The 17,948-nt window shown below is 37.4% G+C and overlaps 1 protein-coding gene across 5 annotated transcripts in view; it reads right to left on the bottom strand.

Moving 5' to 3' along the window:
* Window positions 1-17,948, bottom strand: part of LOC104695381 (uncharacterized oxidoreductase ZK1290.5-like) — a 45,745-nt gene that overhangs the window by 2,979 nt on the left and 24,818 nt on the right. For 2 of the 5 annotated variants that reach the window (XM_010409226.3, XM_010409222.3), the window contains 4 exons: window positions 10,313-10,404; window positions 5,004-5,186; window positions 4,426-4,485; window positions 2,153-2,244 (listed from right to left, as the gene is read on the bottom strand). In XM_010409226.3, the coding sequence (XP_010407528.1) occupies window positions 2,153-2,244; window positions 4,426-4,485; window positions 5,004-5,186; window positions 10,313-10,404 (427 nt within the window). Of the gene's footprint in view, window positions 1-1,401; window positions 1,471-2,142; window positions 2,245-4,425; window positions 4,486-5,003; window positions 5,187-10,312; window positions 10,405-17,948 lie in introns of all 5 variants that reach the window. The other 3 variants (XR_002047618.2, XR_002047617.2, XM_010409224.3) reach the window with 3 other exon arrangements.

Genomic DNA, 17,948 nt, shown 5'->3' with positions numbered 1-17,948 from the left:
TTCTCACTGTAGCCTAAGGTCACCTATGTGGGGCATTAGCAAGAAAATCAGGTTTAATTCCAATTAGCTCAGAACAGGGAGGTGACCAGCCAGAGTCAAGTGCAAAAACCCCAAAAGTGTTCTAACCATTATGGAGCTCTAGCCACGTAGCTAGTCCTAACTGACCCTGTTCTGGTAATACTGGAGCTAGAATTTGCTAACCTACATAAGGATTTGGTTCCTTCTGCACATCGTTTATGTTGGAAGCAGTATGTTGATGTGATGTCTGTTTCTTCAGAGAGAACTAGAAGTGAAACTCCCAACTTGTGTTTTTTAAATTCTTAGAAAGTCATCACTGCCAAAAGCCATATTTAGGGAATATTAGGCACATGACTCACTTCTAGTCCTTGTTCTGTTAATTCAGATACACTGTGAAGTAAGGAGTACCTCAACAGCACAGTTTGAGGTTTTTTTATATTGCTAAGGTGTTATTCTATAAAGTGACTTTTCAAAAGCAGTATTAGCTGATAGCCACTGGTAGAAAGGTTTGTTTCTGAAATCTTTCCAACTTTCACTTAGTCATTGCCATAGTTTTCTGCAAAAGCTAAAAAAAGCCTAAAAATTACATTAGTTTTATAAATGAGCTTTACTGTTTGGACTGACTACTGAACCCCTCATCACAACAGTAGAGCCTGGTACAGAGCTGTTCTTAGACACCTAAAGTGGCATTCCCAGGTACTGGAGCTCCCCAGACTGCAGGCCATGCTTGAAACTAGAAAATAACCTTGCTGTGGAGATTGTGTATATTTCTCAGAACAACACACTGTGCAGGTATTAGTGAACAGCATTTCATACAATACCTTGTTTTTCATAAAAATGATTCTAGAGGCAAATCTAGCCAAATTTTTGTGGAAAAGTTTACCAGAAAAAACTAGACAATAATTCTGAGGAGCTGTTATCCAAAAGGTAAAATTGTCTGGATTTTAGCCAAGCTGCATAGAAGCTCTACACTTTGAGGACAAACAATGCAGGCTAAAATATATGATTGCTGTAAGTCACTTCTTGATAAAAAGCTAAGGAGCTTTGTTTCCCAATATGACTAAAGCAGAACAGCACTGGGAAAACTGCCTCAGGAAGTCCACACAATATAAATCATAATCAGATTTTCCATACCTTTCTAGACACAGGAACTCCTAAAATATCAAACCAATGCGACTAGAAGTTGAATACTAAGCCAATAGATTCTGCAGGCATATTTCTCAAAACAGATCTGTGGGCTACATACATCCATATTTATCACTCTATATAGACACCTATTTTATAAGAAAATCTGAACAACAGTATAGTTTCTCAATGAGATTTCCTGAACAAACCCAAAATGAAAGCTAAACTAGTTCTCACAAAAAGCTACACAAAACTCACCCCAATTTCCAGTAAGTAATAACAAAGATGTCTCTTTGGCTCTTGGAGCTCACTGCTCACCTCTTGGCCCTGTAAATAGTTTATTTGTAGATGGACTTGTCTGGAAAGATTTCTACTTTGGTTTATCTACAGGCTAGTAAGTAATATGCATAGAACTATCTGAGTAATGCCATAGTAATGCTGTGATATGCATAAAACATTTTTGGTGATGCTCAGATATTGTGTATTACAATGAGATTATATTTTTGATGGAGATCTGCAGTATATTGTACAACATAAATACTGTTATGATAATGGCAGTAACATTTTTTTTATCCAGATTTTTCTTCGTCATATATTGTATCTGTCTTACAAAGTACTTGAAAAATTATTTCATATTCAACACCTATATTGTACACTAACAGGTAGCATTTTTTCCCTACATTTTTCACGGAGTATCTCCTCGTGCACTTTGAATTAAACAGCCTGATGCAGAGTCCATGGTATAAATAGGAGTCTTCGCATGGACTTCACTGAACTAAGGAAAAGCATTTGAGATGGAAATAGAAAATCTCTTGAGGGTTGTACAAAAGTGCTACCCTCAAACATACCTTTCGTCTGTTGCCAGTGTTAAGGATTTCAAATCAGTGATCATTATTAGCAGACATCACTATCATGATTAGATTCTTACTGTAACCTTCTCTGAATTTAAATTACATGGCATGACTCGCTGATCCCCGAGAAAGCAAAAATAGCTCAAACCTTGATTCACACAATGAAACTTGGATCCCAGGAAACATGTCTCCCATCATGCATTCCATTCAGAATTTCAACATCATCTTCTGCTATTGTAAAATCAAACACCTGCAGGAATGCATATATAGTTAACATCATGAACACATGATGAGAATCAACAACCTGATATATCTTCTAGTATTTAACTGACCAAAATTCATTTAAATGTGAGGCTGAATTTTTATATATTTTTCCTTTGGAAAATTCTTCTTATGTTTTGTCATAGAAAAGTACTCCATCAAGATGACAGGCTCCACTGGGTGTTTGGCTCCTTTAGTGACGTATTTTTATTTGCAGACTATGTTAAGATGGTTTTGTAGCCTTCATGCCTCAGGCAAGGGCCCAAGACAAGGGTAGTGTCTGGGCTGGTTTTGACGGCACTCTCTGTTGTCACTGCTAGAGGTATAGGAATACCCTGATAGCAATCTCTTTGAAAGAATGAGCTCAGTATTTCACTTATATCCCAATGTTCAGTTTAGAGTGTTACAGTTCTCTTTCTAAGACTTTAGACAAAGAGAATTCTTAGAAGATATCGGGACATTCACAAAGCTAGCAAACCAAAGGTTGTCTATCTTTTCTATGACTCTACTTTGACAAAACTTTTACCAATCAGCTAAATACAGAAAGAGTGCTACAGTGCCTCAGTACTAACTCAAACTTGAAAGCAATCACCTGTCTTCAAACACAGGTTCTTACAGCCACTGACTTCTCCTGTGGCCAGACCTGCGATGTGAACGATGGTGTCAGTGCTTTCTTAGCAGGTGTCCTATTGAGACATTATCATCAGGAAGTTGCTTCTGTTCTCGTTGTCAGAGCTCCTCTGTGCTCAGTAAAAAGATTCTGTGGAGCCTGAACTGTAGCCAAATGAACTCCTCCCATCCTGCATTATCCAGCAACCACTGTTTTCTGGAATGATCCTTGTAGTCAAATCTCAGTGCTCTCTCAAGCCTTTTAAGCTTAAACCAGGGACCAGTTACAGAACTAGAAACCCTATATATTATATACTGAGGGTTTAATGAGGACCAGCTTGACCAGAAGTGGTAGAGACTCAAGCCAACACAGAAACACGAGGGAAAGAAAAAAAGGGAGATGTGATAAACAACTGTGCCAGTTTCTTTCTCTCTCCATCTTAAGTGTTTTAAGTTTGGATGTAACACATTTCCTCCGTTGTGTGAAATGAATTGGTGGTGCCATAGAGTAAACTCTGTAAAAAGTAAAATTAATCTGGATTTAAAATATCACCGGGGAAAATAAAGCATAAGGAAGGATTTTTAAACTGGTTTTGTTCTCTGATCTGATTCCCAATACAGTACCACAAGCAGCTGTGCTTGTACCACAGAAGGCAGTATGTATGTCAGAATAAACAGTCAAGGCAGGAGCTATATAAACAGGCATGGCCACCAGCAGAAAGCCTCATTATGTGTATATTGATTTACACCTACACACATATACACACACACACACAGACACACGCGCACACACACACACACACAGAGACACAGAGAAGGATAAAAATAGCAGACAGAAGTTTCCTGTCTTCTTGCAAAGTTTTTTCCTGATTTGCTAAAACAGTTCATACAATAACAGTAAGTTGTGGTTTTGCCTCCCCTAAAGAAAGAACACTTTCAGATTAGAGAAATAAAGAGCCAAATAAATTAATGAATTAAAACTATTTGGTATGAAAAGGAAATTTAAAAAAGGTGTGGAGGAGGAATCATGCTGCCAATTCTCATTCATTCCCACTTTTCTTTGTCCAGCCCCTTCATGCTGGGACCTTTTCTGCATGTTGAGTAGAAGGAGAAGGTAGGGGAAGAGGCAGCTCTGGCAGGACTGCGATCTCCCTGGAAGGTCCCATCTTCCCCTGGAAGTTATCCCCAAGTTAAAGCTTTCATAAAACTGTTATGCATAGCATCCAAACTTGACCTACGTGCCTGTCACAAAAAGAATGTAACCATAAGCAGATTAGATGTTCTACAAGCAGACAAGTAGTAAATAGAACTATTAATTAAAAAATCAACTACAAAAGGTCTTCTATGGATTTTTCTTTATACACAGTGATTAGTTCTCCAGTTCTTTTCTGACATTTGTGACTTATGGTTTTTTCCTACATTGTGGTCATTTTATGGTACCATCATTTGCCAATTTTGACTGAGTTACCCCAGAATAGAACTGGGAAGGAAAATGGGAAGGCAGACCAAAATATTAAAAACTCTTACTTTAGTCAGACTTGAGTGCATAACCAAATCTTACCTTGCAGTTTTCCTCTATCCGCTCCACTTTTGTTGACTTTGGAATAGTGACAATTCCATTCTGAAAAGAATAATGCTTCTCATCATTAAAATCTGCAGTTTTTAAGAAAATTATCTGTCTTCGAAACATTACGATAAATTCCTCACATCTTCTGAGGTTTTAATTTCATTTTCTTGGGGACATTGACATTTCTCTATGCCATTTGAAACTGCAGTTATATACACTGTGTTGACTTCCAACACACATTACGTGGTTTATATCAACTGTGACAGAAATATCATGGTGACAGAAATGGAATGATGAGGGATACTGCTTGTAACATTTACTTTGGAAACATCTCTTATTGGTGGCTCTTATTCTCTACAACCAGATTATTTAAAATAATTAATATTTGAAATACTGGCATGATTTGTGAACTACATTCTGGTTTTCCAGTACAGCCATCAGTTCACACAATATCAACATACTGAAAGCAGAAAATACCTTCTGTATAAATTCTGGTTTGATGCACAAACCCCAAACTATTTGCATTTTTTTCCTGAGAAAGGAGGCACATTTTTATTACCACCCTCCATTACCTGAATGCTCCAGCGTATGCAAATCTGTGCTGGAGTTCTGCCATACTTCTTTGCCAGCTGAATGATAGTAGGATGTGTGAGTGCTTCACCTTTGGCTAAAGGACAGTAGCCTTCAAAAACAATATCTCTTCTCCGACAATAATCAACCAGCTCCTGAGGTCTTTGGAAAGGGTGGTATTCAACCTTAGATAAATAGAAATAAACTTTTAGTAAAAACCCTGAGAGTATGTTTCATAGCAAACATCAATGAAAATGAATATAATTTTTCTCTTGTTTTAAAAATAGAATGGGTGAATAATAAATAATAATAAATAATAATAAAAATAAAATGGGTGAAATCATTGCTTCTGGGAAGTAGGTGTAAGGTATTAGTTTTAGAAGACACATGAAGGGTATTAATCAACAAGTATTTTACCAGTAATTGGCACAACAGTTACCTTATTTTATGTTTCCCTCAGAAACAAGGTGCAGTTGTCTGCCTGACCTGCAGCTGGACTTTCAATACTGCTCTGTTTTTAAGAAATATATACAGATGCACAGTGGAAGTCAGCATCAGGTCTTTTTTATTGGTGCTTTGAGACTACTTTCTCTTCCCCAAATCTATGTCCTTTCCTGTTTCTTTACTAATGATTCTTTCTAATGATCTTTGAGTTGCACAGGCAAGGGGAGGGGGCTGAGCAGGGGCTGGGTTTGCAGAGACCAACCAGAACAGTTTGCTTAGGGTGAGGACCTGACCTTGGAAGCAAAGCCTGTTGGCATGGATTGCACATGGCAAGTCCTGTATTCTGTGTGTGGTGTCACCATCAGCTTATGCAGGGAAGCAATCATGCTGTGGAATGAAGTGTGAAGGAGACCCTTTGTAGGAAGGAAGATCACAAATTGCCAAGAACCAGTTAAAAGAGGAAAAGTAACAAGCTACAAAGACACAGTTGTTGGGAGCAAAACGAAGAAGCTGTTATTGGACAGTAATGATCTCAGAGGAGAGACGTATTCTGGCATGTAGCTAAAGCCAAAAGAGAAACTCTGTAATATTCTTTAATAAGTTATTTAAATAAGTATTTCACAGTTTATGCATTGTAAGAAGCATACATTCCTCTGCATTTTGATGAAAGTGGGTAGTGTTTTCTTTTACAAAATACGTAATCATGTGATGGATTTTTGTGACCGCTCATCACCATTGTTCCAGGGATCGAACTCTTGCGCATTTTGAAGAAAAATACTCTTCTGAGCAATTGCCTCAACACGTGGAATCTGGAAAATTTCTTCTGCCACAAAGAGGACAAATGAACATTTCCTGTTTCTCATCTTTAGTACATGTTGTCTTTGCAGACAACAATAGTCAGGAACAATAGGCTGGCAGTCATTCAACATGAGCTAAGAAAAAACTGTGCCCCTGGAAGGCTGGGCTGAGTCAGCCTAAAGCTGCTATGATCTAAATTACTAGGTGGACTCGGGAACAAGGTTCAAGCAGCAGACATCCATGTCTTCAACCTTTGATGTTTCTTGACCTTTGAGTACCCTTTGTATTTCACATTTAAATGTGTGAGAGCAGTGCTTAGGTCATACAGTTATTCATTTGTTTGCACCTGAGCTGAATACGAAATATTCTCATTGTATCTATGCAAAATTACGAGGGGAGAAAAGAAAGAGCATGCAGGGTGTATTACTGGATTATTACAAGAGTAATAAGCAATTTTAGCAGCTGTTCTTTACACTAAGTATAGCAAATAATGTAGCTCAGAAAATATTAAATAAAGAATTACATATTTAGGATCAAATTCTGAAACATCTGCAGTGCCTCTATGGCATCATGTGACTTATTCAGCATTTACTACTAATTAAACTGCAAGCAGAATTTACCTGCTGGTTTAGTAAGATTCCAGGCAGCACAGTTCCAGGTTACACCAGAAATGTTTAAATCAAGAGCAGTATGCTGAGATATCACCTGCCTGCTTCACAAGCAGAATACATAGCAACAACTACTTCCCACCTGAAAAGATCATATTTTGTGCCTTTCTCTGAATCAAGAGATTCCCAAATTTTGTGATTCAGATTTTGTCACATGGAGTAGTGTGTTGGTAGAAGCAAGTATTTTTCTTCTTAGATAGATATATTACTAAAATAATCAAATGCATAAAATAAAATTTATTTTTTAAAAATAAAAACGTTCTGGAAGGTTCTAGCAGTATCTCAATGCAAGGGACTAGGATCCTGAGCTACAAGAGGCATAAGGTGAGTGGTCAACTTTGCTTCCCCTCAAAATAACAATTCCTACTTCCTGCCTTGCCCCACCCTTGCTATTTTCATCACCAGACTTCTCTCAGGCAAGGGCTGTCTGTCACATGGTGGCAGAGGAAGATCTCGATCTTTTCTGGCTCCCTACCCTGATTGATTGGCATGTAAAAACTGGCATCTGTTTAACAGAACAGTTTGCAGTTCACATTACAGAACTTCACAGCTGCTACTTGCTCAGCCACAGGGGACCTCCAACCAAAGGGCTGGTTTTTTACAACAGTCATAGCAAATGGGGAAAAGTTGAGCCCACTAACAATCCTGACACATGGCCCTAGAAAGTCATACGTCAGATGATGGTGCACAGAGGCCTTACTCTTTCCACCCTGCTGTGGTCCTTTTCACATGATAAAGTTTCTGCACATCTGGAATTCAGTAATTTTCTCAGTGGGAATGCTGTCTTACAATTATTTCTTTTTATGAAACTGAAATACAAGCCTGTAAATATTTCCTATATAGAGGAACAGTTCAGGTGAGTTTATGTACAAAGGGGTTGTTTTCTAATGTCTTATATACATTTCTACCTTGTACAAATTTACACAATAGAAATCAGTGTTAATGGCAATATCAACAACATAACTAAGTCTCTCTGAGGTCATTACACAGTAATTTGCACTTCTCCAAGACTGGAAAAATATTGATGAGCATTCCTACATGGAATTCATGGAGGAACAGTTTATATTTGGGTTCAGTACATTGCTTTAGTAAATGAAACATATATTTATTAAATACTTATAAAATGTATTTTTTTCCTGTAATGAGTGACAGGCCTATGAGCCTTCAGAGAGACTTCAAAGATTTCTTTGAGCATAAATCCAAACATCCTACTGCCAAGTCAATTATAAACTCTGGCATACAAACCTCGAACTTCCAGGTTGTAAGTTTCACTCTATGTGATGCTAGAATAAAGTACCATCATTTACAGTGTTTACCAGTACTTTTAATAGTATATTGAAATTTTAAAAGGTTATTATTATTTATTAAAAAATAACTTAGCAAGACAATATTCTTGAAAAGACAGGCCTTTCCTACTTCTTTAAAAGATATGGCAATGACAATACTGGGGTTTTTTTCCAGGAACTGAGAAGAAAGGCAGTACTTAAAACTTGGTTTTAAGTACAAAAAAGGCTTACTTCTCCTGCCTTCCTCATTTTTCCTCTTCACAGAAGAACACCCCCAATTTTCAATTTTAACTGTTGTTAAAAGGACTGTTGTAGTTGTAAGAACACCCTGAATTCTAAAAGGGAAGTGGTTTTCCTCCACTCGTTTCTTCAATATTTAGACTTTGTATACAATGACTATTTGCAAATGTTTTGCATTTAGAAGTCCATTGAAATAGTACACTATTTTATGCATAAATATAGCAAAAAAACTGTATTATAAATTGTGAACAGTGAAATAAGAACTCAACACAGCATTTCCAGTCCCAATTTGAATTTAGAAATTCATTACTTATTTGATGGTACTTAAGTAATCTCACCGTCAGATTCAGTAACTCTCTAACACTAAGCAAAAAACAGAATAAATACTCTTTTGAGGATAATCTGAAGTATAGTTTATAAGATTCCTTTAACTCTAGAAAAGTATAAATTAATGCTATAACAAAAGTGTTCAAGGTGGGGCACTTTGCAGTGGTATGGGTAATTCATTGTTGGATTTTGTTTTCAATTCAGAACAATGCTGTGTAGCACCTCAAAGAAATGACTAGCAGGGCCCCTCTCCCACCCCTCAGGATCACCACCACCTCAACTTTTTGTCTCCTCTTTTTCAGCCTCAGAAAAAGAGTTTTGTCAAATAGCACCAAGAAACAGCTTGTCTCCATGAAACAGTACCACTGAAACAGTAAGACTGGTAACATTTGGACACTGTGGGTAAGAAGAAATTTCAAAAAATAAAACCACTTTTTTTCCTTGCAGTGACTTAGTAGAACACTGAAAAGCTACTATCATTTAACAGGCAGTAACAACTCATGCCAAACTCTAGTAAGCCTTTGTAGGTGTGTATGTCTTGAACCTTGGTAAAGTCACCAACTATTAAACAGTCATCTACCTGCCCACCTTAACGTATATTTCAATGGTTTATTTTGAAGAACTGAATTTAAATATTTTGTATGGTTTTATGCCAATTTAACATTACTTAATTGTCCTTTAGTAACGTTTAGTGGACAGCTAAAATTGTTTGGTTCTGACAGTCACACTCTGAGCAACATTTTTATGGCTGTTAATGACATTAAACCATAAACAGCTGCCAGAAATCCTGACCACCTGTACAAAGGGGAAAAGCCCGTGCCTGCACTCCATCCATTCCAGTTCCCACATCCCATGTCAGCATAAGCACACTTTCTCTGGCAGGAGGTGGAAGGAACGGGAGCATGAACTTCCAGCACAGCTGGAGGCAGAAACCTGCAACAAGGGAACATTTGTCGAGTGTCCTGGCAGCCTGCCGGTACGTAGGTGGCTATCCTAGATCTGCCTAGGGCAGCAAAAAAAATTTTGCCAGGGCTGTCACAGCACCTGCCTAAATGAGGAGCTCACTGAATTTACATGAAATAGGAAATGAGGGGGGAGCAAGGGAAAGGGCACCCTTGCATGGATCTGTAATTAACTGAGGCTTTCAGTGTTGTTGACAGGAAGTACAAAAGTATCTGAACACAGGCTTTCTAAAAACTTGTTCACTCTGAAGATGCTCAGAGGTCTGTGATTCTTGAATTTTATTTCTAAACTGTTTTATCATCAATAAACTGTCACAGGGACCTTTTGGTTGTCTTAAATCCAGACACAAACAAGTAGCCTGGGAGAAACTGGGTGGGGGAAATAGGAGGAGGGACTTCCCTACCCTTCGGGTCATCTTCCTGAATGGTTTTCAATACGTGAATAGAAATGGAAGAAGAAATTGTATGACTAAGGCAACAGTTTGGGTGTAGCCTTTCATGCATAGGAGTGGGGAGGATGTTGCTAGCCAAAAAAACCAGAGTAAAAACCCAAACCCAGATACTTTAAATACATTTATCCACTCACCTGATTAACATGTGGAGTAATCACACAGTCCTCCTTTAGTTGCTCAAGATGGCTGATAAGAAAATTGCTTACGCCAATAGATTTACACAAACCTAAAGAAAACCAGAACAAGAAAAAGTTTTGGGACAATCCTAACTACTTGGGTGGATGATTTGAAAAATAATCACTTTCAAGAGACAAAATGATTTTTCACATCATTTCCGTAGAGTAAAATACTGCAAAGAAACACAGAAAAACAGCACCAAAATCTAGTTTGACAGTGTTATCTGAAAGCATGGCTCTGTCACAGTCACATTAGGAAATCATTTTATAATCTAAACACACTGGAAACTCCCCAGTGTATAAAAACTCCAGGCTAAATTCTGGGAAAGGCTAATGTAGTATAAGCAAAGAACAATTGGACTCCACCAGAATGAAAAGAAGGAAATGGTGTTCCAAGCTACTTGCCAAAACTAAAGGAAAGTGGAACATTTGCTGAGGACTAATAAGGTGTGAGCAATACAACCCAAGGACACACAGCCCAAATGAACCATGTCACACTGCCTATATTTCTGTTAGATCATTACAAGCTGTTACATAACACTCAGTGTAAAACCTTCAATTAAATGAGCAGTATCTAGCAAGAATCATGAAGCTTAAAAATGTAGCTAGATTTCTCAGCTCCTGTTGACAAGCAAATGAAGTTAAATGGGACCTAGGTGATATGAAGGCTATTTTTTAAATAAACCTCAAGTGTGCATGCATGTGTATAAATTAAGAGCTGACAGTCCTGAAATCAGATGTCTTCCTTCAAACCTCAGATGTGATAAAGGCCAACTCCCAGTCTTGGCCTGCCACCACCCCTCAGCCCTGACTCGTCTGGGGTGCTTTGGTCCTTCTGCTGTGCTAAACACAGCTAGCAGGGAAGGCAGCTGGGGCTAGGCTGCAGGGGTCTCCTTAGGCTGTGCATTCTGTGGACCACGACTCAGATTAATTTCTTCAGTACGTGAACTTTGTCTGGATTGACTTGAGCTGCATTTCAGTTTGTTACTCTACAGATGAAAAGTCTGTCTCTGTGTGTGAACACAGAAGTCTGATCACTGTTCTTAATCCAGTATTTATTTAAGCTGACCAATTCTATAAAATGCATAGACATGTGCGTATCTATATACACGGAAAGAAATTACATTTTTCTAGTCCTCTATGAAATTCTGTAAGTGAAGTTAGTTTACTTCTAATTCTTATAAACAGATTGTTAAAAGTCCTAAAAAAAATAAAGTCAGCTTTCACATACTTCAGCAGCATAAGCTAAAGCATAAGCTGCACTGCAGCAAAACCTGCGCACACACAGAGACACTTTTTAATGTGGCTTCTTTCGTGGAATACCAAAAGAATGAAAATATATTAACATCAAAAATGCCAGACATCTTTCCCTTACAGAAATTATCAATGTTCCAGATGTATAACATAATTAGGTTAAAACCTGCACTATAGTGATTTACATAATTTGTATGTAATCTGCCAGAAGGAGCAAAAGCTGAGCTTTTGACAAACAACCCTGGAGTGTCAACACTAATAAATCATTATGCCACAGCAGTCAGAAAAACACAGTTTTAGCACAATGGTGAACCAAAATATTATACACTATTGTTGAAAGCTAAGGAGTTACAAAAACCATGCCATTATTGCCCTTGAAGAATAAACCTTTCATTTCAGGTTGAAATAAAACAAAATTCAGTCGCAGACAAGAAACAGTACACTTCCACAAAAAGCTTCCATTTTTTCCCCCTACAGTATGCTCTAAGATGTTTTGCTTCTAACATATTTCTCATAGGAGACTTTGAAGTCTGTTCCATCATGTTAGATTTCCCATCAAGAAATTTCAGGTCATCTATGTTTTGCATTAAAAGTCATCTGAGCCATTCCTACTAAAATCAGTATGACAGCATTCGTGTGTTTAGACTGATGTCCCACAGAGAAAGCTTAATTCAAAGCTGCCAAGAAAGTAAACATTTTCCCAGGAAACAGAGAAATAATTAGAATTTCAATGCTTTTGCAGAACCAGTATTTTCTTAAGGGAAATTTTTTTTAAAGAACTTTTCTTTAAGGGAATACAATTGAAACATTTCACTTTCATTAAATAGGCATACTTAGTTTGGGTAAAGTTAGAACCCTTCATTTCAACTCCATTGCTTTGGTGTTAGTTACAGGTTAATACATGACAGTTAAAGTATTTTGACTTTTGCATTAAATTACAATGTAAAATACAAAAAGTATTAAAACAATTGCACAGTCTAACTGCATTAAAAAAATCTTATTCCAATGCATGGTGGAAACATGAATTCAAAACACTGGAATTTCCTGAAAAATAGAACCTGAATTTGAACAATCAATCAGTGGATTCTACTCTAGAGAATTGCTTCCATTTGCCTGATGGAAGATTAACACAGTTGCTCTGCATTGTCCAAATCTCAGAAAGACTGCCTTTAAGAAGAAGCTTATACAGAATTATTTCCACATTTACATCTTCTGGATTAATTCCTAAGAATGAAGGTTTACAAAAACATGGATATGAAACAGAAGGTCTGGTTAGCTCCTGGGCCTTATCTGACAGATTGACATTTGTGACTATGTCTATCAAACAAGATCCATGAAATCATATCAACAGTAGAAATAAAAAACCTGCATATTGAGTACCTTGTGTAAAATGGTCCTGACTGATTGCCTTGAAATAACCTGGGAGATGCAGGAGGCACATTTCCTTATATTTCCTCTCTAATGGAGTACCAACAGAGGGGTAAGTTCCCCAGAGCTCCTGCCATGGGTCTTAAAAACACCAGAATGCTCTTGAAAATGGGGGCAGGCTTTTTTTTTTTTCTGGGGGGGGGGGGGGTAGGAGGGTTTTGTTTTGTTTCAATTTAATACCTGTTTAGAATGCTTAAAAATCTCATTTCAGACCATTCAGGCACCATACATGTCGTTAGAGCTGTTGTGACTGCAGGTGGTTTTAAAGTCTATACTTCTTTTTAACTTAACCATTTTAACAAGTCCTGAAGTTCAGGTTTCCTGAGATAAGAGCTTGCAATATATTAGCTATAATCTCTCTAGAAAGTACCCTTAAAATATACATTTTTACTGTCTTATTTACAAACTCACAGAGTTTTGACTCAGGGAGAGAAAGCATCCTCCTCATCTGCTTCAGGAAATGATTGGTCTGGCCCCTATGAAGCAGATTTTGAGAAAGTGCCAGGTGCAACAAACAGTTTGCAATTCCCCATCAGCTCCCAAAAGCTCCTGTTCTATCTTCTGAGGCTTTATTCTATTCCTTACGACTCTGACTTCACAGGCTCAAAGAAAAACTTAGGAACACTGCTTCTTTTATGCATGCAAAAAACTGACTGACCACAATATTGGAACAGAAAATTTCATCCAGCTTTGAAAGCCTATCATGAAACTCTGCAAGACACATCAGAAAACATATGGGCAAAAGAACAGCTGATTATAATGGGGAAAAAATGAGATCTTTTCTATTCTACACAAAAAAATCTTGGCCCCCACCACATTGGTAATTTCACCACACTGTGTTTCTCCCAGCTACTGTGAAGCACTACATCATGCTAATGGACTGGTTTGCAATATAGTTGAGTATTAAGCTTCAAGCATTTTTTATTGCAACTTAGAGAACGATTGGGTATTTTTATCTTTACTCTGTATAATACTAAATTATACAAAATTTGATGGGCACTGTTAGTCTTGCAACAGAAAAGCATAAATATACTGTCTTGGCACCACAACACTGTTTTAGTACAATAGCGAGCCTTATCTTTCTCTAGCACTACTACAGACTTTTATCAAACTTCTAAATACTCTCTGGAATATTAAATGGACAAAGTTCAGATCAAAAAGATTTTTTAAATTACAAAACTGGATACTGGGTTTGTGGGGCCCATTTTCCTCCCCCTCCCTGCTGCTCTACATGAGTCAGAGCAAGGGAGAATTCCCACGTCCAGTGAACAGTGCCCATTCTGTTACATCTTCTATTCAGGCCACAGAATAAAAACACAAATGGATCTACTTTTCACAAGAGGTCAACTGCAGTCACTGTATCTTTATTAACGAAGGTTGCACAGGTTGGAAAGGTCCATATTCTCTCTGATACACACGCTGCGTGTAAATCACGTTACTCATAGAAACCGTACAAGATTTGATTTCAGCATATCTTGCTAAATCAAAGCTGTAGGCTGAGAGTGCCCCACATGCAGACTGAAAGCCAAAGCCTTGATAAATAAAGCAGACTACTCTTAGACAGAATCAATGGGGAATTAACTTCTAGATCTGTGAAATAACACGTGTTCCCATACCACAGGCTAAAATACACAGACGCCAGAAGGCTAAGTGCCCCCTCTGAGAGACACAGGAAGACTGTGGCAAAACTGAAAATACACAAATCGTACTTCCTCCTCCAAAGGATTTCTTTTTAGTCTATTCACTGCCACAATATAGGTGCTTGTCTGCAATTCTGTGACCATTACTCCTGCTACACATCACCTGTGAACCATGATAAACCATGAGGACAACAGAGAGCAGGCATGAATAGAAGTCAAATTGTTAACTTTTTAACTGAAAACTCTTTACAAGCAGCCAGTTTCCACAACTGTTATATGGCAACCTAAACAGCATTGTGCAGCATAGTACTGGCTTAATGCACATTGTCTCTGACCCTGGCTGCTCATTCTGACTATTTCAGTGCAATGCTATCTTAGTTATGTTGACATATTTTTATTCTTACAGTTGACATTACAAATGAGACCAGATTAAAAAAACCCAATCCACTACAAGGTACAAAATCAATTGCACTATACCTTAATTCAATAATGCCACCACACACTGTGATGTGAAAATGTGATCAAAATTATCAGCAACTCAGCTATGTGCCTAGAGGCTAATAGAATATGTACCCCCAAAAGTAGCACTTTGGAGGTATTACAGAGAGCACATAAGTAAGATTCTAAATAGTTTGTTCCCCCTGTAACTATGATGACACAGTTTCATAAACTGGGGTACTTTTTGGGCTTCCATATCAGAGAAGATAATGATTCCTTCCTAATGGTATGAATAACAGCAACCTAACTGATGTTAATAAATGAATACTGATTTAAAATAGTTAAGAATCGAAGGCTTTACTTCAACATATGCAAAACAGATAAATTATGCCTTTTCCACAAATCACGTACATCATTTATTGAGACAAAAAGTTATTTTAGACAAGGACTTTCCTTTGAAAGATATTTCAACCTTGCCTTCTTCACAAGAATTCTTGTGTTCACACTGGGACCTCTTGGTACATCTGTATTGGTACACAGCTGTGTATATTTGCTTTAAATCTTTTTGCTTAGCTTGATTATTTACAGTTTTGACAAAAAGGATTCACTTGCTAGCAGAAAAGGCACAAACCATTCACTGGACTTACTTTTACACTTAGAATTACCCATGAAGTCCTTGACATTAAGAAAGAAAAATTAGCAAAACAAATGAGCATAGATGTTAATGCAAGTTTAGACTCATTCTCACTTTTACATCTACACCAAAAGGACTTTTTCTATGGCAATTTCTTATTTTTAAATAAGATACTAAAATATTATATTTCTTTATGATCTTTAACATAAATAAGTGTTGCATTCTTTTTTACATATGTCTTTATTGCTCTCTTATCTGATGAAGAGGGTGTGGTGCAACCAAAATCTTCACCAACCTCCAACCACTTCCAACCCATGAAAACACATCTCTAAACTGTGTTTCTCATAATAACAAACCCACAAGATATCCTCATCTATGCAGACAGAATATTATCAACAATGTGGAAAAAAAAACGTTTCTAGGCAAATAAGTTACTTGCTTTTGCTTATTAAAACTTTAGTGCAACTTATGAACACAGCATTCACATATGACTTCTACCACCATAAACACACTCAAGACAAACATTTTGTGGAGCTGTAACACAACAGTTTGAATTGTCAGGTGTTCATCATTTGACAATATACATATAGACTTAAAATATGTCACCTAGCAGAGGATGTGCTAGAAATTTGTGCCACCTGCACAAGAACTGTATTTGGTTCACTGAACCCTTTTCCTGCCCACTTTTAAGAACAGATAGAAAATGGAGGAAGAAAATACGATGACTGAACTGGTCTATGCCCAACAATGAAGATGGTAAGAATATTATTAAGGTTGATTAGATATCTTCTTTCACTTGGAATTAAAAAAAACAACTTTTTTTTCCCAAGAACAAAGTTACATGGCTTTAATTACTGGGCTAAACAATTTCTGTAACTTTCTGAGGCTCTCTTCAAATCGCACACATAATCATAACAAAAACATGTGTTAAGACACATCAAGGAATTTCTGATGCAAGTAAGAATATTTCACGTCAGCATGAGCTGCACTGCTAAACATTAAAAAGATAAGCAAACAATTTTAGTAAAATGGCAGTGAGTTCAAGTGGGATGTGAACCCACAACAACCACCACAGTACTACTCTTGCTAACTTCAGGCAAAAGCCCTGGCTAGAAGCCCTCATTCTTCCCAGCATTTTTAGATAGAGGGACAAGTTAATCATGTGCATGTGTATATATGAAAGCTTGCTGAGATGATGGGCTAGCCACAGTGCCAAAATCAAGGTCATTAAAGACAGTGCTTATGGAAAGGCTCACTCTGCTAGGAACAGCCCAATTACCAGTGAGCACATATAGTGACTACAGAGCAGTTTGCCATCCTGCCTTCCTCTGCCAGCCAACAAATGCCTATACAGGAATGTTGCAGCTGTCAAGGGAATATATGACTCAATGTATGTATCTTGGAATGGATTCTGTAGGCAGCCTGGCCTCTCTTCTGAGGTACTGGGGAAGATAATTCCACAAAAGGACAATTTTGAGACCACAAAAATTCAAACCATAGCCTTGATATTACAAGAATTCTAGTTGATTTCAGCTGTTACAACAGAAATAACCAGTTACTATGCACAAATGTCTCACTGACCAAGTTTTAGAATTTTTTTGCTCTCTTTTCCCTCAGCACTGTTTATCCCATAACTCTTTAAAGGAAAACACAAATGCAGGCTATTGAACAAAGATATATGTCTGCAATTCTCTACCTCTCAGCACTGCAGTACAGATAGAATCTTCTTTATTCTGGCTGTGACCTGAGTCATCTGGCTCCTGTGAAACAGCTCCAATCAAACAGGAGCAGATTAACAAGTCAGAGAAGATAACAATAATTTTAAAAAGCATTTAACAGCATTTAAAGAAACTAATTATTAAAACTGTGTTGTCCTCAGGTAGTAGAAATCAGTTTAGCAACAAGATATTTTCTGCTATGAATAGAAAGCTATCGGTTTGGTCTATCACAAGGCACACAGGATTTTTTAATGGCAGTTTTTAGTGCAGGTAAACACTATCCTAAATTCCATTCCAAATCCTTTACCTTATACTTTCAGGTAACTACTAAAATTTTCTAAAATCAGTAAAGAAAATAATAATTCTCCTTTCCCATTCACTTGTTCCTAATCCTCAACATAAAGAAGTTGCAATGGCTGATCAGTAGAAGCTCCTCAGGACGTTGTTCATTAAAAAAATCTTCTGATCACTGGAGCTGAATA

This window comes from Corvus cornix, chromosome 8 (genome assembly GCF_000738735.6).
Source record: "Corvus cornix cornix isolate S_Up_H32 chromosome 8, ASM73873v5, whole genome shotgun sequence".
Taxonomy (NCBI): domain Eukaryota; kingdom Metazoa; phylum Chordata; class Aves; order Passeriformes; family Corvidae; genus Corvus; species Corvus cornix.
This window is presented reverse-complemented; position numbering and strand designations above follow the sequence as displayed.